Source organism: Mesocricetus auratus, unplaced genomic scaffold, assembly GCF_017639785.1.
Source record: "Mesocricetus auratus isolate SY011 unplaced genomic scaffold, BCM_Maur_2.0 Super-Scaffold_100004, whole genome shotgun sequence".
NCBI classification, from domain to species: Eukaryota; Metazoa; Chordata; class Mammalia; order Rodentia; family Cricetidae; genus Mesocricetus; species Mesocricetus auratus.
Window position 1 is genome coordinate 101059687 of NW_024429189.1, and position 24391 is coordinate 101084077.

Genomic DNA, 24391 nt, shown 5'->3' on the forward strand with positions numbered 1-24391 from the left:
AACTGCTTCAATTCTTCCTACAATCCAGGCTGAGCATATGTGATACTTGATACAGTTGTTGTCATAGAGATGATTTTTGTTTGATAAATAAGCGAAACAAACAGTTAGAGTAAAACTAAACAGTATAAACTTTACATGTATGAATAACTTCCTTTCAAACATTACTCTCTTGATCTTGTTTTTTGAGCTTTCTCATTAGATATTCTAATTGAAAGTAATGAGCATTTTACCTATTAACACTTTATCTATTATATGTAAAATATAAATGAGCCAGATAATCCATATGGACAAGAAAAAAGGTAGTGATGCTGGGGGGATTAAGGGAACAGCCCTAGGGAAAGTGATCACAAGCTACAAATAGACATGAAGGCGTATGTACATATACAAATAACAGCAAATGTTTTGAGAGAAAGAGAGAATTGGGAGCTGAAACATCTTTCAATCTGTAATACCATTTTCCTATCAATTACTCTCTCTAAAAAGCCACCATGACCATATCCAGAAATGATCATAAAATCAATATGGAGCAAAGAAGACAAATGACAAACCTCTCAAAATGCCCTTTACAACAATAGGCAGCGATGTCAATCGTCTGAGCCATTTAATGTCATCCCAGCTGAGAGATGGGTCTATGGCTTGTGCCACATATTCAGCAAGTCCACTGTTATCTCCAAAATTCCCCTTAGGAGAAAATGCCAAATCATTGGTTTCAAAGTTTTTCATCCTAGAATAGATACATAGAATGGAAATTAGAGAAAGTATTGTGGGGCTCACCCCTGCTTCTATCTGACCTGGTGAAAATAAGGGGAAAATTGTTCCCTTTCTGATAAGTTACTCAGTCACCCATGGGTTGGTAGTCTGCAAATTTTCTAGGGTTTGATGCAGGAGTGTGTTCTAACTGTGGCCATGTGATTTCAACGGACCACCTAAAGCTGAATTTACATTTGTGTGTTTATTCAGACAAATTACTCCTAAGGATCAATGTGTAGCCATGTTCAAACATTTCCTGTTTAAGCCAGTTTATAGCCACAGACAATAGACTGGATTCTATTTTCAGCCAGCTATGCAAATTCAGCATAATAGAAACCATTTGCATGGTGCCTTATGGTTTAAAAATGGCCTTTTTATACTCATATTTATGTATTTCTTCCCTTAAAATCTTTTAGAAGGTAACACTGAATCACCGTGATTCCCATTTCATGTAGATAACAGTAACCCAAGTGCAGAATGAGATGCCCAGGAATAAAACCAGCTAGGGTCATTATTTGAGATCTTGCCTGGGTCATTTGATTGCTAACTATATATTCTTTGCTTAGATGTGTTGTATTGTGGGACTCAAGAAGTGGTTCTCAGCACAGGAGTCTTGCCTTTCCCTCCTGCATTCAGCTGTTGCCTGTTACTGGCTCAAACTCTGGTCTTTCAGAGAACCTTGACAAGGGCCTAGGCTTTCAGATGATCACCAACCACCATCTTTTCTTTCTTGTTGCTGCGCTTTCATTTCCACCCAGCAAACTGGAAGTGTCAACTCCTGCACCTGTGAGTAGACTCACTCTGAGACGTCGTGTGTATGTGTTCCCAGAATGTTCCCACAGGATTAGGCACTTCAGTCGCCCACTGTTTCATCTATCTTTGCAAAATCCCCCATTTGCTGGCTTCCTCTCCGCCACCCACTTCCCTATATGTTAACAGTCTTCCTCTACTGAAAGAGCAACTTACACTTGGCCAGTGGCTCCATTTTCTCCCCAGGGAGCCACAGTCAAGAAATGCCAACACTGAGCTGTTGCCTTCTCCTAGTCTACCATATTGATCTAGTTTGATCAAGTGGTTCTCTAATGCATGACCAAGACTCAACTGCTGGATCACCCTATACTTGATATCCTTTTTCTTGCCCTGTCATGCCATTCTTGGCTGTATTTGGACGGCCTCCCAAGCTAAAGCAATATTCATTCTGCTTGCAGTTCTAAACACACCACATGGGTCATTGGCAACTTGCTCTCCTGCACATTTGAACTGACCCACTAGTCATTCTTCCTATAGGTAACAACACAGCTGTGTGTCACCTATAAACTACTCCCAGCTCATTTGCCCTCCACCAGCTCTGCCACTGAACATGGAAAAGATCCTGAGCCATAACTGAAACTGCATGCCTACAGATGGGAGTATATAGGAATTCTTTTTTTTTTTAACTATTTCAGACCTTGTTTTTAGACATACGGGATGATACTTAGTTTACACTTTAGAGCATTTCAGCTAAAATCACTGATGGAGTAGTTAGAGCGCATAGACCATCGCATAGATATGGAATTTCAATTCCAAATGAGCCTACTAAAGTCATGGTATCAGTGGCAGTTTTCTCAGTAGGACTGCACAAATTCCTGTACATTTATGGACATAAAGATATAAAGTACCCCATATACATGACCCCCATCTAGCTGTTGGTTTTTGATGAACTATGTGAACTTTCCATTTGTCAAGACACTTAGAGTTATACAATATGTCACAGTCCTGGTCTTCTGTGGTATTCTTAATTTGAGTTGAATTAAGCTTTCTGCTCAATAAATGTATCCTTGGGAGGGAAACTCAGCCCATTACTTCAATGATACTAAATTTCAAACATAAATATTGTTAAAAGAAAAGGTGCAATCTATCTATCCCAGCCTCAGACTAGGAGAAAAAAGGAAACCATCTACATATGTCCCTGCCCCCACACCAAACAGACTGCTGTGCTTCAGCAGGGGTGGGTGAAAGGGTGAAATGGATAGGAAAAAACAGAAACATGGATAAAATTATATAAATAACTGTTGTTATTCTTGGACCGTGCAATACAGATCAACACTTGAATGAATGTTGCCTTACAGAAATCTCAGGGTACAATGAAGCCTTGTTGTGACTCTAAACTTTGTTCAAAGCCAGAAGCCAAGAAAAAGTTTTCAGATATCTTGACAGAGAACCCACGATGGAGTGTTTTACTGATGGTTCTGAAATAAACTGCCATGAATGCTATTTTTATTCAGATTATGACGTGTGTGTGTGTGTGTGTGCATGCGAATGCTTGTGTGACCCTTAAAGTAGCTTCTGATATTCATTTTGTTAAGGAATGCAAAAGACAACACTGATATATTAACATAGCTATTTAGAGCTTAATTTTCAGAATCCTGAGCTGAAAAATGCCACAAAGGGACCAAATTTCCTGCTTGTAAGGGAATTGTTATTCCTGGGGTATCCCTTAATATAGTTTTTAGTCTAACATAGAAATTGATTCTGATTTTAGAAATTAGTGTCAAGGAAAAATAATAATTACTAAGGTAAGTATGTTTAAATAACCAATAGTATGACTAATAAGGATAAGCATCGATGGTAACATATGATTTCAAAATTTTGACAATGTAATACTAAGGATGAAGCCACATATCTGTTTTGAAAATTCCAAAAATAAAGTAAAACAAAATAAAAATAAGCTAAATTCATAATAGCATCAGAGTATGGAAAGAAGGAGAAATTCACAATTTGCATGAGATGGGGACAGGCAGCTAGCCTTTCTTCTGTGGTTAGGAAAGCAATGTTCAGAACATATCCTGGTCACTTCCTCCTCAGTGTGGCCAGGTGGTCTAACGACAGACTGAGGCCACAAACTTGGAGTTCTAATCCTATTCAACTTTTTCCTAGTTATTTTATTTTGGGAAAATCCCAAATCTGTTAGTAGACTTTTATATGCTGATTAGACAAATACATGCTAAGCACTTATGTCTATCAGTTTTCTAGATATTTAGTAAATGCCAGTGAATAAGAGAGCAAAAGATCTCCATCCATCACAGAAATAGTCAATGTGTAAATTGTCAACTTTGTTGGAATGTAGTACAATAAAGGGGGTCAAGGGGAGAGAAGAGGAAGCAAGCCAACTGGCAGAGGCTCACACTGATATTTGAAGTGTGGTCACAAGGGCAGATCTCATTGCAAAGCTACTATAAAGATGAACTCAATAGGGTAATGTTTGTTTTGCCATTGTTGTTGTAACACATGACCACAAATGCAGCCTCACAATGTCTAATGTCGCAAATTTGGGGCTGGAGATAGGGCTTAGCTGAGAAGAGTGCTGGCTGCTCTTCTGAGACCCAGTTTCAATTCTTGACACCTACACATCAGCTCACAGCAGTCTAGTTCCAAAGGACCCAAAGCCCTCTTCTGACCTCACTAGGGCACCATGGTGCACAGATACACATGCAAGCAAAACACCCATACACATTAAAAAATAACATCTCATGTTACACATGTATTACATTTGGAAGAACAAAATGGTTCTCACTGAGCTCAACTCAAGGTATCCTTGGGTGTCCAGTCCCTCTGCCTGTCTAGAGAAGAATAGATTGATTACCTCACTTGTTCTCTAAGTTCTCACTTATTCTCTGAGTGGACAGCCCAGCCTCTTGGATACATGCTTCCAAACTCTCGTTTTATCATCTCAACTCCTCCTCTGGCTGACATTACTCCTTTCCCTAATGAAAACTCTTCATTGCTTATAATTTCTGCTGTGATAAAACCTGATCATCTCCTGTCTCAATATCCTTAATTCCATCTCCTCTGCCAAGTTCATGGAAGGTAGCAGGTTTGAGGGTTCGGGTGTGGACACCTTTGGCCTCGGTGTGTATTCCTAACAATTATTTGCTCTTGCCACTTTTCTATAAACTTTCTGAAACTGTGGGCAAAGCAGGAGTGGAAGGGGAGGAGACTATTCTTAACCCAGGTAGACGAATCGTCTCAGCAGAACATGGACAAGACAAAATGCCCCTGCCTCTCAGCCTCCGGAATTTGCATGGTTAACTGACTTTGTCCCTGCTTCTTCCAGAGTGGAGGATTTCCCTTTTGCCTCTCACTTTCATACCAGTTGTAATGTGCATGCACGCATATGTTTTGCATATAGACCAAGTGGCCATTATCAACCCTCTGAACTCTCTCTGCTCCCGGGTGCCAAGAGTCAGGGCCCTCCCCTCCACCCCGGGCAGAGGAAGTAGCAAAGGCTGGAAGGAGCCAGGCTTAGCGACTCATTCTCCCCTGGATTTCCTGTCTCCCTCCCTTGCCAAACCTCACTTCTGAAAAGCAGGCTTCACCTTCTATGAGTCAGGTCAGTGCAAAAAGAAACTGATTTCATATAGGGCTGTTAACAGATGAGGGTTTTTTTTTTTGGTGGGGGGTGAATGAAGCCTCAAGTAGAAGGCTAGACCTCCAGTTTGTATGTTCTGTCTTCAGTGTGGACCCCTGAGGTGCTGGGCAGAAGCGCTGTGCTTCCCTGACACGCGCAGGACAAGCCCCCACCAGTGTGCAGGCCACTGTGGGGTGTGCTTAGCTGCAGGATGGTTCTCTGTTCCCCATAACCTGGATGTGTTGCACGTGATTTGATCGTCTTCAAAACGGAGCTGTGACAAGCTGGAAACCCAGGGCCATTCCTGTGAACACTAGCAACTGAAAGGGGTCTTTGTTTCAACCACCACATCATCTGGGCAGTAGTCCAGGGGCAAAGGAAGAGGGGGGAGGGGTTAGGCCTGTGGCTAATCCTGCAGTCACCTCCTTGCTGAGAAGCAAGGGGTTCCAACCTGGATACATTAAGGTGTCCTCCTGCCCACAGGACTAGATACCCATAGCAGGAAGGACAAAGCAAACTCCATGGTTCTGTTACTATCATTGTTGTTAATAGCCTTGCCATTAGGGAAAGAGAGGAGGGGCCATTCCCTCACAAACGACCAAAGGGAAATAAGGAGAGTTTCCGGTAGGAAACTGTGGCAGTGTGAAACTAATTATTTTAGAAAGTCTAAAAAACAAAAACAAATAGGCAGTCAAAATAAAAAAGAAGGTGAGTGCAGATTGCATTTTAGAGAAGGTGTAAATAGTTAGCTTTCTGGTGAATCTGGCAGGCTTAGGGTTATATCAGGAGCTGCAGGTTTTGCTTTTGTTCTCTTCACCTTTATGTGGTATCTGGGTAGCCTGCCCATCAGATCTGTACTCCAGCCCTAATGCCAAGCCTTTCTTTAGCTTACTAGAGGAACCACATGCAGAAATAATATCCCCAAATCTGTCTGAGAGTGGCAAGCATTCCCACTTATTACATCACCAGTTGATAGACCCCACAACAGCAAATCTTATGCTTGGTATTAAAAAGTCTCATAGATATAGTGGTGGCTATGGGAAATAGCAATTCTTTGGTCCTTACACAAGACTGTCTAAAATACATATGAAGTCACAATTCCAATAATCTGTTTCTCCCTATGGGAGCTTTTCATCTGTCAATTTTGAATTCCTTCAGAGGGCAAATTAAGAATGCTTTGTTTTTATCCTTTTATCTTTCTTCAATCTTTAAAGTCCTACTTGTTCCAAACACAAACAAAGTGTAAACAGAGTGAGCAGCAGCCCTTGTAGAATGAAGCACCTCTTGGAAGGCGTCCACTGACACCCAACACCAAATGCCATCCACTAAGACAAGGGTTTGATGTCTGTTCAGATGCATATAACCCAAGAGCTGTCCCATATCTGTCACAACTGGTATGAAAACTATAAGAGGCCCTGTTGGTATAAAATATGGAAGGACAAAGCAATAAGGAAAGACACGTAGAGTATAGCTGAATGAACCTGAAGTCCTTTCTCACTGAGCTCCACTGGTCCTGGCTTTTACTCAGGCTACTTCTACTCCTAAAATGCTACAAGGGAGGGATGATTAAAAGTTAATCATAGGCTAAATGTCCCAATGAAATCATTATAGTTCAAGTTTAGATTATGTGATGAATGGGTTTTACTAATATGAATGACTGAGTGACCAAATCTCAATCCATGAATGAACCACATGAAGGAGGAACATAAAATGAAGTAGATGAAGGATCAAATACATGACTTATTTTTCCTCCATGGTTTTCTCTTTCTTTACATCTTTCTATCCCTGTCTGCTCCGAATACAACTAAAATTGAAATATGAATGTGATTCTTTGATTTCCATGAAGAAATAGGGCACCAGGATCACAAATAAAAAAAAACTGTAGCCTATACAAAACTCATCTGTATGCTATTTCATATTTCCCAAAGCCTTAATGCATGCTGGTAATACATTTTTTAATTTTGCAAATATATATATTAATCCCTCCTGTTGTAAGAGCTCAAATATGTGACATCTCCAAGCATCATTGTTTGTTAGAGATTATACAGATGTATGGCAGTGGCCTTCTCTAGATCACAGAGCCTATCATTCCCAATGAGATCCTTTCAACCATGTTCTAAGGTTAATGTCTCTATGGAGATTTACTTATCTACAGTATCTACTTGCAAACTAGAAAAAGAAAGGCAGCCTTGGGAGACGGCCCATGAAAGGGAAAGAGAAAAACCACTCTGAGACTGTGAGCTCATACTTACCTGAGTTGTGGTGGCAGCTTGAACCTATTACGAACGTCATCAAAGCGGTTGCCCAGGTAAGGTGTGTCCACGGTCACAAATATGGCCTTGTAACCCATCTTCTCAGCTCGCTTCACTAACTGTCTGCTGACCTCGCGGTCTTTGTAGATGTACAGTTGCATCCAGCGAAGTGCCTCAGGGCCAGCCTCTGCCACTTCTTCTATTGAGGAGGTAGCCCAAGAACTCAGCATCATGCCAGTTCCCATGGTCTGACAGGCTGGAGTGGAAAGGAGATAATCAATATAGACCTGGCACAGCTCCTTCTCCTAGACTGGGGTTTTGTTCAAGAGGAAAAGACACCTGCATAAACTCAAATCTTTAAAAATAAATAAATAGCACATGTATTGATTTTCATTGTATTATTGTATATTGTAAAAAGAAATAAGTAAGTAACAAAGGATGTGCTATAGCTGCAGGTGGAAATACTGAGAGCAACCTGAATTACCATCTTGGGGTACTGGTTATACTGTATCTAATAAATATATAAAATGAAATACGCACACCCATTAGGGATAGCACTGTTGCAAAGGTTAATTTTTGTATCAGTTTGTCTAGGCCATTGTGCCAAGATATTTTGGCAAAGGAATCTGGATGTTACAATTATGGTACTTTTAGATAAAATTAGCATTCAAAGCAGTAGTAGAATTAAGTAAAGCAGATTGCCTGCTGTTGTATGGCCGCATCTCATTTGTGGAAGACTTAAAACATGACTGATTATTCCTTAGAAAGAAAAGGAAATTCTCCCAGCTGACTGCCTTTAAATTTGACATTAATATCACCTTTCATCATATCTACAGCCTTCTACTAAGTCTGCAGATTCGGGGTTTTGGTGCCTCCATAATTTTGTAACCCAAGTCCTAAAAATAAGACTCTATCATAAATATGGATATAGAGAAAGATAGATAAATAATAGATACATAGATACATACATAGATGGGTACATAGATATGATACTGGTATTGGGGGATAAATATTATTGATCGCATCCTCTCTGAAGAACTCTGGCTGTTAAAATTAATAGTATTTATAGACATACAAATACAATGAAGATACATAGATATATTAAAATGAAAAGTTCAAAAAACAACATTTATGCCATGATCCCACATTTCTACAAATTGTAGCTCACCTAAACAAACTAAATGTTAATGAGTAATAAAACCATGTGTGAGTTTAAGTTTTCCTTCCTTTTTATATTTCTGAATTTCTTTTGCAAAACATTTGCTAAGACACATTCTACCATTTGTGCCCCCTTTAAAAAATATGTGAGCTACATATAAAAGGCACAGTCATCCTTTTGATCAAATTAACAATAAATAAGAAAATTGTCTTGGAAGACTTTAAGAACATTGGTGATGAGACTTCCTCCCTAATAGGCAGTAAAACAGGTGAGTTCAGTGGAGGAGAATGCTGATTCCATGTTTGCATGCTATACAGGAAGTTCTAAGAAGTAAGGCACAAATATCCAAATGGTTACAGAATCCCAAGTCACTCATATCAACTCATATCGGCTGAATGGTCACTTTGTGTCAAATAGGAATGAATGTACTTTGTCCAAGTGGCACTCACAGAATCATGATGGGAATTGAGTAAGATGGTGGTTATGAAGTTTCTCTGACAGCTTCCATGCTCAAACTTTAGCCAACAACAAAATCTCCTGGAGAGCTTATAAAAGTAGCCTCATGGTCCCAGTTTCTTATTCCATTGGTCTCTTGTTGCTACCCAAGGATTTGACTATTCCAGATAATGCTGCCGACTCCTATGCTGGACCACACTTAGACACCAAAATAGTAGCATCAGCAGATGATAGTAAAAGTCTAAGTTCAAATGCTTTTTAAAGGAATTTGATTTTGAAAAATTTTGTCAAATCATTAAACATGGAACACACACATTACTTTTCCAATATTCTTGATGGTATATTCGTTCCAAACAAAACATGTGAGCTGAAGATCATCACCCCTTTGAGACAGTGTTCATCCCAGGAACTCATTTGAGAATTTCTATAATAGGTTCTCAGGGCTTGCAAATCACTGTCCATAAGAAACACATTGTACTAAGTAACAATACATCTGGATCCTTGTCTGATTTCCATTAAGTTTAGAAATGTGGAAATAACACCAGAGGGCATTGAGTGCTTGAGTCAGAATCTTCTAGTCATTGCTTCACCACAAAGAGATGATTTTCTGAAGAAGATATGACCTAACTAATGCCATGTAGAGTTGGGCAGCAAGGTAAGACAAAAACTCAGTATGTCTATTTATGTAGGACTGGTATCCATGAGTCTCTGGTAACCAAACATAGATAAAAGTAGTCCCTCACAAAAGAATGAGCAAAGGGGACATTCAGATAATCTGGACCCTTCATGAACTTAGCAGTGCACTCAACCACAGCTCTGCCAGTTGTCACATGGAAGTCTACCAAGACTTTCCTTAGCACATACATATCTATAGGCATTCCACAGAGACTATGACAATTTTCAGCTAATCACAAATCATACGAACATCAAACCTTCTGGTTTGCTCAGGATGTCGGCATTCTCAAATACCTTCCCACAATCATTTGAGCACAGATGTCCACAGAGAACTAGGGAAGTTCATGCCTCCATTACTTCTACCTATTCTTGGGCTACCCATCCCCCCTCTAATGTTTTCTAACTTACTTTTCCCTCCAACATTAGTAATCCAACCAAATACTGGCACACTATTTATGAATGTTGTCACCAAGCTATGGACCCAACCACCATGTTTATTTTTCAACAACTAAAATCATAGGGGCTTTAATTTGGAATTGAGAGCCATAAATTCTTAGTCACCATTGTTTCTGGTGGCAAAAATTTAACAAATGTTTGTGATTTAATGAAAGTTTACTGGGAGCAAAGGGATTATCAGAATCTGGGCATGATGAATCATCTGTTGAGGCTAAGCTACTATAACCAGGAGAAATCTTACAAAGTTCCAGGCTTCCTGAACAAACATTGCCGATCATTCGGATTCATAGTAACCTGTGATCGCTTGCTGTATCCAAGGAAAATTATTGATGCATTATTATACCTGTCATTTTTCTCAACAGGTTCATCTTAGAGTAATCTAAAGGAATATGAAATTTTACATGGCCTTTCCAGAAACAAAACTGAAAATGTGTCTATCTAAGTAAGAACAATCTGAGAATGGGCTGGTTCATCCTAGCTTCATATTTATGCTCCTCAGTATACTGAAGTTTAAACTACAGACAAACGTCATTAAACAGGCCTGTTATTCAGCATTTGGGAAGTTTAAGATTAGTCTGGATTTCCTGTTGCCACAAAGGTAGTTTAAGGCCAGCCTCAGATACATAGCATGCCCCAATTTCGAAAATAAAAACAAATTAATATACTCCCATTCTAATAGGTAAGTAACCATGGCTGTGAAGTAATTACTGTTCTGTCCTTAATTTCCTTATAAGGTCCTAGAGTATTTCATCATGCCATCATTTCTTCCCCTCACTGAGGGTTCCTTGGGGCTTTTACAGACCAATAACTTTCCTAATGTTTGGCATGTCTTACAGGATCTACACCTGCATAAGAGACCAGTAGTCTAAGCATCACTTTTAATGGGTGAAAGCCCATTGCTGTACTAGATGCTAAGGATTGCACATACTACTTTTACCTGAGAGGTAAAAACAAGTCCTTCTAGCATACCATGAATATTGGAGATACAGATCACAAATTTTAAAATTGTGTAAGTATTTGAGTATGGTCCAGAGTTCTAGCCAGAGAAATCCTGATGATTTACACACACAGATATGCTTATCCTCTCATTCCCAACTGGTTTTGATTCTCCTTGTGTGGTCAAAACCTGTGACCTCCCACTATCAAGGGTAAGAACTGTAAGATTTCAGTCTACAAAGTACAGGCTTCAGCTTTCCCCTCTATTCCCAGATTTGTGGTTGTCCACTACATGGCTACTCAGATGACTGTGTTTTCAGAAAGCCTATTTAACAGAGCTCTCAGCCAAAGAGCTGTTGCTATAAAAGCACAACCTGGCTCTTTCCAGGGGTGAAAGCTTCTAATACTGTTCCAAGGTTGAAGATTCACCATAGTCAGCACATCTTAAAGATAACTTATCCATAGCCAGTGAGATGATTTAGTGGGTAAAAGGCTTGCCAGGAAAGCCTCATGACTGGAGTTCAATCTCCGGAGTCCAAATAAAGGAAGAAGGAAAGAATCAACTCACAAAGTTATGCTCTGACCTACACACACACACACACACACACACACACACACACACTGATGATAATAGTAATAATAATAAATGTAAGATAAGTACCTATGAACATTGATTTAAATTAAGACAAGGTCTGTGAATATTACTTCTGTGTACACTGAGGTTATGGGACTGAGAATGGTTAGGAGCAATCATTTCTAGCACAATATAAAAAAGAGGTCCAAGAGCACTGCTAAACTTCTCATGCTTTGTCAAAGGTAATTTTTAGCATCTTGTAAGTTAATATGCACCATAGTCAGCAATGTTTCTTGTTTTCTAATATACATACATCTATGTATTTTAATTAACAAGTGGTATATGATGGTGGTACAATGTGATGATTTGGCTCATATGCACATTGTAAAAGATACTCAGTTATGCTTAATTAATGCAACTCATTTTGTGAAGAAAACATAAAAATCTGTTTTTAAGGCTAGGTATGTAGCTTAGAAGAGAGTTGACTAATATATACAAGGCTTTGAATTCAACCCATAACACTAAAAACAAGTTCAAAATCCTCCTATTCTTTTAGCAATTTTGAACTATATAATATATCAATATTCAATGTGGTTTCATGCGGCACAAGCGATTATCAGCAGCTATTCCTCTAGCCTACACTAGACTTTAACACCTTCCTTTCCTCCATTCTCAGCCCTGAGTCCTAGCTCCTCCTTTCTATTGTATCATCCTAGACTTTGAGTGACATCCTCCTTTCTCCATCCTCATCCCTTAACTCTAGCTTCTAGTTTCTATCACTTTACTCTCTAATTCATAACATTCCATTGTGCATTCATACCACATTTTCTTTATTTGGTCATCCATTAATACAAATGTAATTTTAGCATACCAATTTCAATTCCTTTGAATATTTGCTCAAAAGTAGGATTATTGGATCACAATGTAATTTTATTTTTTAGTTTTTAAGACCTACAATGTCTCAGAACAACAAAGAAAACAGTTAACAAGAGAAATGACTACCAACGAACTGGAAGAAAATATGGAAAAAGCACTTACCTGATAAGGGGATGACATTCAAAGTATATGAGAAACTCAGTTCAATAGCAAGAATACAACCCACAAAACAGGCTGTTTAAAAATGCTAATAGTACTCAGTTCTGCAGAAAGTTCCTCTCAGATGTACCCAAATAAAGGGTCTTATTAAAGTTAAATCATGGACACTTGGGCCAGGCTACACATGAAGTAAGTAGTATGACTCTGCTCCATGAAACCACCATCCAGCAAAGGCTTAACTATATCCTTAACCTGTGGCATCTGTAATTGGCTACATAAGAATTGAGCTATCCCTGGGGCTAACACAAATCCTAAAGTTTAACATTCAGTGACTTACATAAACTAGCAAAAGTTAGTTAGCAGTTCAGAAAACCATCATGCCTCGCAAGGTCTGCCTTGTAGCTGAGCAGTGCCACTGTGCCCCTGCAATGGGAGCAGGTTTCGTTATTTCAAGCTTTAATGAAACTGTTTCCTTCTGATCCAGGTAATGTGGATGTGGAAAAGTGAAGATAGTACACCTTTTGTTATAATATATAATACATTATAAAATAATATACCTGTGGTGTATATTATAAAAATTTGGATCCCAAGGTCAACCATGCCAGGTCTTTAATGGAAAGGGACACTGGATGCATCTCTCTCCTGTAATAGAGTGGTTGCTTCATTTTACATGTTCATCCTGAGATCAACAGACTCTGAGAAGACCTTGAGGGTCTTCAGAATGCAATGATTTCCATGCTGTGTCTAACAGCTCCACGTTAGAAGACTTAATCCATTCCTTTGGGAACTATACAGAACTTTCATCCCAGGATTTGTCTATCCTTCTAAGGTTTGATGACTAATAGGAGCTATATAAATATTGATGAGATTCTGAATAGTTGACATAGAGTGATACCTGAGATGTATGTTTCTTCAAATCTGAAGAGTGTTTTCAAGGCTGGTGATCATTCTTTTGAGAGCAATGTAGCATGTACTTTCTTTCTGGCATGCTCATATAAGTTCATGGAATGCATTTGGAAAGAAGTCCCAGGAAAATGAGAGAAAAAAAGCTGACCAGGGATAGCACAGTGGGCATTTGTTCTCACATGGCTTGCCAGTTTCTGCTATCACCTTGGTGACGCACTTCTGTTCTCTGTTGATAACTACTGGGAGGGGCACAGGACATACACTGTATTTGCACCCATATTCATCTCTGACTGGTTTTATACCGAAGAGCTGAATTGCATTACAGTAAATATCCTCAGTGCACTTACCCATCACCAGATATGTGTCAGAAACTGGCTTATCCATAGTTTGCTCAGCTCCCTAAATTTCAGATTAGAAGGGTGAATTAATGACTGAATCCAAATTTAAATGTCCAAAGATGGAAAAGGAGAAAGATTAGTTATACTAAGTTGGGAAATACAATTCACCAATTTTAAAATAGCTTCCAAATGTTAAATGCCAAGTCAACGAGTCTTATGAATACGATGTTGAGTGATCAGATGAAACAAAAGCTCATCATGCATTGTGTAACATGGAAGAAACTAAAGCAAACCTGAAGATGGCCAGCCATTCACAGTCACACCAGAGAAGTTACGACTAGTATTTGATAACATTAACTTGTGATAGATCATCACATACTCGGAGTGGGGCACAACAACTGAGTAATTTGAAATACTTTCATTTCAAATGATTTATTTGAACATTATCTCTTTTCTATAGGAAAAGAGACTTGAGATTCCTAACTTATGTTTTTTAGAAAATGAAAATGAGAGGTTTAATTTGTTCAAAAGTCTAAACTTTTAAGATGCATTTGATTAAAATGCTCCTACCAAACTTAGTCACCGAAACATCTGTGCTGAAAACAATTTTGTTGGAAAAACGAATTTTGTCATCTGCACAGGAAGTCCTTGAGTAATGGGGAAAATATGTGGTGACAGAGTACCAAGCCACGGTGTGTTCTAAACTCAAAGTCTGACATGCTGAAGTACTTGCATAAATGTACACCTTAATGTCCATCGCATGTCAGCCCTTAATCACACAGGGACTAAGGACATGACCAGTGCTGTTGCAAGAGTATGTAAAAGTATTGTTAGGCTTCTCTAGAAAGAGAAAGTTCGGGGGAACTTAAGTTGAAGTGTAAATTACACTTAAACTATTCAGAAGTGGTCAAACAAACCTTAAGTTGCCATTTAAAGACTTTAATAGATTTAAGTACTTTCAACCAAGGGTGGGAAATGGGTTTAATTTTACAATTCTTTTAACACAAGGAACTTTCTGAATTAGAGCAGAACATCTTCAAGGATTACACTAGCTTGCCACTGTACTTTGAGAATCGTTACCATACAGAGGTGCTTGGGAAGAGCCATTGGTCCCAGTAACAACTTAGAGTTCCCTAACTTGCTTCAGTCCATCTCTAGGGCACAATAAACATCATCTCACCTGTTTGTTTTTCTCCCGTGCTCTGACTGAGTGGTCCAGTACTTGTGTAACTCACAGGTAATGAGAAAGAGACAACCCTGCATTTGGACACTTCCTAATAATGAATGACTTTGATAGTGTCAAGGTTCTAACAGGCGACTTCAACCAGATCCCATAGCCTAACCCCCTTCAGTGTTGGGACACACTACACACCAATTGTTCCCTGTCATATCTCAATGTCCACTAGGAAGTCACAAAAACAAGCACATGCTCTCCACAAAGCTACTCAATTAACCTAAAGTTTGGTGCCCACTCCTTGTTATCATGCCATTTGATGTTGTTCATTAATACAGCTAGGGTCTAATTTTCAATAGCCATTTAGGATGGGCACATTTTATTTCCTGGAAAGTGGCTTTGATACTAAATCTAACTTTCAAAAATGGAATTTTAAGATATGAAATTGTTTATTTTGTTGCAGATTCTCCTTAACATACAACAGTTCAACTTGGGGTTTTCTAATTCATGGTAGAGAAAAAACAATATGCCTTCAGTAGGAACTGTACCTCAAGTTTTGAACCTGATTATTTTTCCAGCCCAGCAAGAGTCCAGATGGTGCTCCCTTTCAAATTGCCATGTTGGGCAGTAGCTGTGCACGATATCTTCCAGTTGCCCAGAGGAGTACAGAGCAAACAATCAGTGTGAATTCAGATGCTAAGTCATGGGGTGAACAGCAAATTCAGTATATTCAATGCATTTTCTCTTAATGAAATTTTCAACTTAAAATAGGTTTATCAGGACACAATCCATTGTTAAGTTGGGAACATCTGCATGCAACAGAGTACCACAGGTTTTCGTATACTGTTTATGTTTGAATGTGAGTAATATGTGTGTTGTTATGTGTGTACATATGTATGTAATATGTCCCATTGACTATTTTTGATTGTTGGAAATGCAGATTCAAACCATAAAACCAAGCTAATATTACTTGGAAAAAAGCATGGTGTAGTTGTTTTTTATTTTTAATTTACTTGCTGGCATGCTCATCTTTTTTTTTTTTTTACCAAAATAAGCTACTCCCTGCCAAAGGATTAGCTAACATAATTTGGACACAGTGTGGGGTGATCTTCGCTCTTCTGCTCCTCATTTTGTTTTTTCTTGGGAAAAATGAGCAAAATGGTAGGTGACAAACTACAACTAAGTCAGTGTTGAACTTTCCTGTCCACCCATGACTAGTCCTTGACAATAGCAACAATTTTGCAGGTCCTTTTTAAGGAAATGGCAGGGAGATAAAACCCAAAAGTTACACCTAATACAGCAAATACCCTCCACTTCAGGAAAAGTCAATCTTTTTTAATAAGTCCACTACTTTGCCTAGGTTGCACAAAACAGAACAATGAGGCTCTTTTTTTTCCATAGGAATGTTGAAATGTATATATCTCCCTGGTCACCTAGAATAATACATAAATATATAAATCAATAAAACTTTCAAAACTACATCGTTTGAGTTGGAAGTAAAGGAAATGACAATGTTTTCCTGTTGCATGTTCTTTCAGTCAGTGTTAAGGCTGATGATCTAATCTCAGAAAATCCAGAAAATTCAGCCCCTAGAATGCTCTCCACCATGCTGACTGCTTTAGAGTGTGTAGATCTTGCTCTCCTCCACCATGATGGCTTCTTTGGAGTGTGTAGCTCTTTGTGTTATTCTCTTACACCTGCACCTTAATAGGTGGCCAATCACAGCTGAATCCTCAAACTTCACTTTGGAATGTTTTAGGCTCAAAAAGAAAGTGTTCAGATTTAATGGTTTTATGGCCCATCAAATCCTGCGTGGTAGCCTCTAATTGCATCCAGCATCAGGGATTTCTTTTAAAAACTTTTTTGACAGTTTAATAAGAATTTGCTAATATGCTGAGCATTCCTGGAACGTATTAGTAAAGTAACTTTCTCCATATATGAGGTCCTAGCACGCCCTCATGTGGCCTTTGTCCACATAACAAGCTAGAAATACAGGAATAAATGATTGTTTTCCCTTTATTATTCCTCTGCTTAAAGCCAATAAATAAACAAGCTCATACAACTCCATAGAAAATGGGGTAAATTTTTATGATGATCATTATGCATGTAATGAGATAGCTGGTCTGGCAGTGCCTGTGACACAGCAGCAAGCAATTGAGAACTCAGACTTAGACTCAGGTATTTACAGCTAGGCTCACAAACAACAACAACAACGACAAGAGAAATCAGAGCTGTCTGCCCATTTTGCAAAACAGAAACCAAATCTAACTGTGGCACCTGTTTTATCAACTAGTAAGTTTCATGACCATGCTTGCCAATGCCTCCAACATGTGAAATACAGAAGTGGTTTATTTTCGTCACAGAAGAATAAGGACAAAAACTTAGAAAATGGTGGAGGGGTTTAAAATCTCTTATTTATAGAGATTTACAACTCACTAAATATTAAAATAATTTCAGTTGTTAAGGTGTTAGTTAAATAATGTTCGGCAGAAAATCTTTTAGTCACTGCACATGACCTGACTTTGGTGGCTAGGAAAAGCTGGTTGGTGGTGGTCCATGCCTTTAATCCCAGCAATCCAGAGATAGGGTGGATCTCTGTGAGCTCGAGATCAGCAAGTTCTAGGACAGCCAAAGCGACACAGAGAAACACTGTCTAGAAAAACAAAACATCAAAACAAAAACATCCACAATGTTTCCCAGTCACACCCCTCCACTTCATAAGAATTTTGAAGCTACAGTTTTTGTTGATGTATAATTCAAGACTCCTTGTATATGTTCCCAAGCCTTCCTAGCAACTTTCATTTTCTTTGGTTCAGTTCTTCTCAAAACCAAAATGATAAAACATGGTATGGTTTTGGTTAATATTCTTAGACTATCATATTGGGCTTGCTTTGGGTCTCTTGCTGAAATTAATGATATTTGGGAAATACTAGTGGTTGACCAGGATATTGTAGCCAACATCAACTAATTGAATAATAACACTGAGTAAAATATCTAATGTCACCCAGCCTGTTTCCACGTTGACAAGGTTAAAGATCATTCCTTAGGGATTTGGATCAATGTATTTTAGGATTGTGCTAGACTAGATGCGATAATAAATTTAAAAATCTGAAACACACAAATTGCTCAATAAATGTTGGTTATCTTTCCACAAGACTTTGAAGTGTCACTTTCTGAATCTCATAAATATTTACCAAATATTTATCTGTGTCTTCAGCAAGATCCAAAGATAAACATGCCTCCGCTTCCGTGCTATATCGCAGGAGAGCAAAGTGATAAAAGAAAGCAAATGCACACAAGCACTCATGCCTCATCCAAGCTCTCCAACCACTGCCATAAAACACAATAAAAAAGATGGAACCCAAGAAAAATGCAAAAGGGTTGCTATACACTTTAATCTTTCTTTCGTAGTTGGTGAAAATTTAAATATAATCAAAATAATGTTTTTAAAGTGTAAAGATCACTTAACTCTTCTTGGGGATTTTCTGGATTTTTATTTTCTGTTTTCATTGATTTCTTTCACTGGTTTTGTTTCTTGGGTCTTGTGGTCATGGTTGTTATTATTTTGTTTTGTGATGTAGACCTAGCTGGTATTCAACATGCACCCCAGTTGGCTACCAACCCTCTACAACCCTTCCTCCCTGAACCTCCTGGGTGCTGAAGATGTAGGCACATGCCACCATGTCAAGCTGGTTTTGTTTTGCAGTTTTCTCATTGACATGTTTTCCTTCATGTTTTGCTTAGTAGTAGAAATCTTTCCTTAAAGAACTTCCTTTTGGAATGCTGAACTCACACCATAGCAGTGGGCATGTCTGTGATTGGAGACATTTCCAAGGTCCTTCAGAAGGGCCCCAAGACCTTTGGGACTTACTTAAGCAGCTCGCTTTATCAGTGAGGAAACAGGAATCTTAGAGAGTGAAAATGACCTGCCACAAGAAGCAAAACCAGTTAGTGGTGAATTTCCACATAAATCAGATGTCGCTGCCCAACAGCCCGGGGACAGTTGTAACCCACAAAAGTATTTGCTTTGGCCCGCACACTGTTGTCCTAAATAGTGTTTTAGGGACTTTTGATTTATTTGCCAACGTATGAAAATAAGGAATTGTACATTTAAAGAGGTTGAGATTTCTTGTTTCTTTTAAGATATTTGAAGATCTGGCAGCCTCTCCTCACTCCCTCGGGAACAGTAAGTTAAAGCAAGGACGTGGCTGCCCCCTTTGGGATACAACAGGCAATCACAAGGCCTTTCTCACAGCATGGACTGTTACTTGATTACCTCCACTACTCTCTGGACGTTACACATTTAACCTTAGACCTTAAAGTTAATTTTTGACATCCCTGCATAAATTGTAACACAAAAGTATTTGGTGCAAAAAAAAGTGGTTTCCACTATGGTAAGATATAAATGGAGTGTGCCTTCCTAGAAAGGGAGGGGAAGATTTGGGGAATTGAGGACTCTTGAGGAGACAGTGAACTGAGTGGCATGGCCCGGTACTGTCAACTTTTCTACCTTTTATTTCATGACCCACACTACAACAGCTGGAACTGGAATATAAAGCTCTCACTTATATCAAGTGACTAGTTGTTTACTAAAATGTAAAGGGCCCCTGAGTTTTGCCTGGCAACCCTGTATGCATATCATCATTGCATTTCAAAATTAAAAATAAAATAGCTCATTCTACAGCCATCAAGCACTGGGAAAACATAGAATGTGATCCATGGGTCTAGCTTCTGTCAACTTGTGCCCACAGTGGTGACAGGACAAGGCAAAAAGTGGCCTGGGAGTCAGATCCTGTGAAGAGACATAGAAATTACACAGGGATGTGAGACTATGCTGACAATATCCAGAACCGCCAAGAGAACATCGGAGATCACAGGTCAGACCATTTCCTATGGATGTGAATGACCCCCATTCACTATCATTGGGCAGGCTGACAGGGACACTTTCTCCTGAGATTACAAATTAACCTCTGTCCTTTGAACTTGATCCCAGCTTCCTTTTCTTTGCAGATAGGCTGTTTCCCTGGAAATGCAGGCTTATTCTTAATTTAAATAAAAATTAAAAATGAAAAAAATACAAATAAACTGCTATTGTATTCTTTAAAAATAAAATCTTATGCCATAAAAAAATTAAGGGCTAGAGAATTAGGGAGGTGAAAAAAATCTTCCAAAACTGAATACATTTCACAATCGCCTCAAGGATCAGATTTAGGTTTTCCAATTCTTCCTGGGAAGAATGGAGTAAATCAATTAACCGCTTCTTGATTCTGTGACGATTCCCTGCAATCCAGAGAGTAATCTGCACATGAAACCTGCTCCATTCTTGCTAATCTTTCCTATGGCTAACTACCTACACCCTTCCCCGAGTCTACATTCCTCCAGAAGCCGAGGAACACAAATCCTTACAGCTCAGATGAATCCCAAAGTGAGTTAATGGAAGCCGGGAATGAGAGACTGGGGAAGATAGATAAAGAAGGGAGTGTTCATGAGTAGCAACTTCGGTGGACACCTGTGAATCGGTCTCCGTGAGTGACAGTAGCAGAAAATACTGTGAGTTCTGGAACACTGAGAACGGGTTTCTGTTCATCAGTGGCTGTGACCATGGGTTATGCTGAGGGAGCCAAGCCACCCACCCCACAGTGGACTTCTCTGAGCAAACACAAATTACCAAGTTTCAAGTTACAAAAGAAAGAAAGAATGAATTCAAATAACCCAGTCAGCTGCAGCATCAGCTTGAGGGTCTCTCCTTTTCCTGCCAAAGACTCATTATCCCAGACCCAAATGCACAAACCACGGAAAAATCCACAGACCACACCCACATTCACAAACAGATCAATAGCCTTTGCTCTGAGTTGATGACCATTCACTTAAAGGATTAATTCAAATATTAAACAGGACAGCACATCCTAGATGCTCGCTGAGGTCCTTGCAGGAGTTGCCGGTTATACATCTGTATTATAACCTCAAAAGGTGTTACTCAGATGGAAACTTCATCAAAGACACTGGATTCCAGAAGACAGTGTTGATCTATTCCTTCTGCCTTTTCCACTTAATTCAAAGGTAGACTGTGTTTGTCACAGTCCCAGAGTACTGTTTTGCACACACCTAAAGCTATAAATGAAGGGTTTTTGAGCATCTTAAAACAGCACACAGTAGTTAGGAGTCACTGTTCAAGAGACAAACTGTTGGAATCAGGACAATTTAAATAACACTTTAATCACTTTAAAAAGCAGCTACAAATGATAATAAATCATACATTTCATATCACTTAAACAACAATTCCTGTCACTTAAATAACATGGCCTTAGGCAAGTGAGTCATCTTCTATGTGCCTCAGTTTCTCATTTGTAAAATAGGCTTAATAATATCATTTCTTCTCTGGGCTTTCTGAGATTACGCTAACTTAGACAAGTGCCTGGAAGGTAAATAAATCTAAAACAGCAAAGAGTCTAATGGGCATTTAATACCAACTCCTGGTTAATGCCACGGGACACAATAGTTCAATAAATAGTCCTACTTTGGTTGTAGCTTCAGTTTCTAAACAAGCATTTTCATTTTATTCCAGCCCTTTCTTAGCAGAACCATGGACTTTGGAACCATAGGGACTCAGTGGAGAGCACAGACTGTCATTACTGGCTATGGAAGCAGTTCTCTGAAACTTAAACTGGTTGTCTACCAAATGGGACGGTAATGCCGAGTAATGTATGTAAATCAGTTCTCCGACTCCATAGACTTACCAGGAGAGCTCTACCCACTCATTTACTTACTTCCCTCTGTTTCTGTCCTCTGAGTCATTTTCTGATTTTGTCTCCTCTTTTAAATCTATTTTTCATTGTTTCCTTCTTGAACAAAAATCCAAAGAATGGTTTATAAGGACAGGACAAAAGCCAGAGAATATAAAGTATTGCCTCCACACAGCCACCTTAAAAGATAATAGTCAATTATAGTAGGCATCTTCATCTTCAAATATAGTCTACTTAACATTGGTCTGGCTACTAACAAAAAATATGAAATGTGTGACTTATTACCATTTGTAGCTGCTTTTTAAAGGGTTTAAAATGTAACAGCTAGCATGCCTGTAATCACAGCCCCAGTAGACTGAGGCAGTAGAATCAGGCTGAGCTACACAATGAATTCTTACAAGAAATGAAGAGGGAGAAAAGTGGGGGGTAAATTTTAAAAAGGGACAAAAAGAGAAACAGATCATAATCACTTTCTGTATCATTTTCAAAATATTGTTTCTTTTGGCATGCTTGACATTTTTTCATTGCATCTCTAATTATAAGTCAGTTCTTCCAACACCTGCCAAATAAAAATTGAAATCAGAAAACTCCTTATAAAAATCTTTTGCCTCAAAACAGAATTACAGCATTCTATGAACTTCACATCTTAAATCTTTGACACAAAGTGCTAAATTATTTCTTAGATCACTCTGCTTCCTATCCTCCCCATCTGTGTTAGAAACTGTACATTTCTTCATAATCCCACAAGACATCTTAAAATAATTATACATTCAGAAATAAAATATAGGGTAATGACTTACACTCTTTATTTATTGCATTTGCATAATAAATGGAATCTTTTTACTCATTGGCTCTTTCATCTGTTTATGAATATCTTATTTTCTTTTGTCTTTGTATCATTTTCTTCTTCAAGGATTATTTACATCGAATGGACATGAGCCTTTTGCAGTTTCTGATTTTCTCAACTATTTTTCAGTTCCTCAAAAATATTCACAGTATCAAATGGAATGTTGACACACATAGAAATTTTGGTGCCCTGAAATTTTTATCTAGTATGCCTATCTCTTCACTTTTCTTTTATCCTGTTTCCTGAAGCTTTTTATCCCAACTCTAAATAGAACTACCTTACTACACTTTTTTTAGTTCAGTCCCAATCTTCCCTATCCAATCCTCATGTCTGGGGCTGTATGTTTCTGGGTTACCTTAAATAAACACCTAGGAACATGCTGAGGTTTCTCGTCTGCGTGTGACTCTAGCATGAAGGACACTGCTAGCCTCTGACCTATGCTTCCATAGAACAACCGTTTTGTGTCAAAACAAAATTTTGATGTCCATGGCAGAATCCTGTGGGAGTTATTTCAAGGAAGAAGGTACATACACAGGATTCTTTTTTCTCAGGATTAAGATGCTTTAAAATGGCTTTGAGTTCATGTTCTTTGGCCTTCATCTCTTGCCCTGTTAGGCATCAAAAGATGTCAACTGCAATTCTTCACCAGCGCTTGCTTCTGCATTCCCAAAGCAGTGTGTGCAGAGCTCTATGTGTAGTCTTTCACGTGGTCAGTGTTGCTAGGGAACTAGGGAGCTAATCTATTAGTCGTGGTGAGAGACATCTTTTCAGCATGTTTGCTTTCCTCTTCGCCCCTTCCTGAGGCAGTGGGAAACGCTCTACTAGGAATAAAATCCACCCATAAAGTAGAATCAAGTCCCAGTACCATGGAAGAAAACAGAATGAACCACCTCTGTGTTTGTTCTTTCAATATGCAAATCATTAAGTTTGCAATAACCCACCACTGTTAATAAAGACTGAAAACCTTGGCCATGCTACTTCTCAGATCTTATTCTTTTTGATAGTACTATGTAGCATGATAAATAAAAGACCTGGTGACATATATTGTTATTCAAGCTGAAGATCAGCAAAGCAAAGCAACCAGTCACTAACTCTTACCTCTACCTCAGACTGAAAGTTGATTCTGGCTCCACCAAAACTCAGACTATAATCCCAGACTGCTATGTTCTCCTCAACATGGCTAGAGAATCCTGAGACTGAGCATACTGAAGACTCTGCTCCTATCTTTCATACCTCTCTAGTTCTGGGATTAAAGGTGTGTAATACCAAGTGTTGAGATCATCTTTGTGTGAGCTGTTTCTCTTAGCACTGAATCAATTTTGTGTAGTCAATGTGACCCTGAACTAACAGTGATCTGTCTACCTCTTAATCCTGAGTCCTGGGATTGAAGGTGTGTGCCTGGCTTCTATGACTTGTGGTTAACTTTGTTTTCTGAATGCTCAGGAAAGATTTAATAAATCATAAATAATCAGCACTAGTCATAAAACAGTAACATCTACTTAGCACTACTCTGTGACCCTAACAAAAACCCAAGGTAACAACTACTACTTTGATCCCTCTTTTGCACTGACAATAGCCAAGAACAGAGAGAATGGCTTGCCCTAGACCACAAATTTGAAAGTTAATTTTAAGTCTAAGGATTTTTTAATAAAAGCATCATGGGAAGGTTGTTAGAGGAGTGAGGCGCTACTGGTCATTTTCTG

The 24391-nt window shown here is 38.8% G+C and overlaps 1 protein-coding gene across 3 annotated transcripts in view; it reads right to left on the reverse strand.

Annotated features, from left to right (window-relative positions):
• Positions 1 to 24391, reverse strand: part of Hao1 (hydroxyacid oxidase 1) — a 113843-nt gene that overhangs the window by 61152 nt on the left and 28300 nt on the right. For all 3 annotated transcript variants that reach the window (XR_005877435.1, XR_005877434.1, XM_005068677.4), the window contains exons 3-4: positions 7390 to 7645; positions 549 to 724 (exon numbers count right to left, since the gene is read on the reverse strand). Coding sequence is in view for 1 of the 3 variants with exons in the window: in XM_005068677.4 (XP_005068734.2) it covers positions 549 to 724; positions 7390 to 7645 (432 nt within the window). In the remaining 2 variants the exon portion in view is untranslated. The remainder of the gene's footprint in view (positions 1 to 548; positions 725 to 7389; positions 7646 to 24391) is intronic.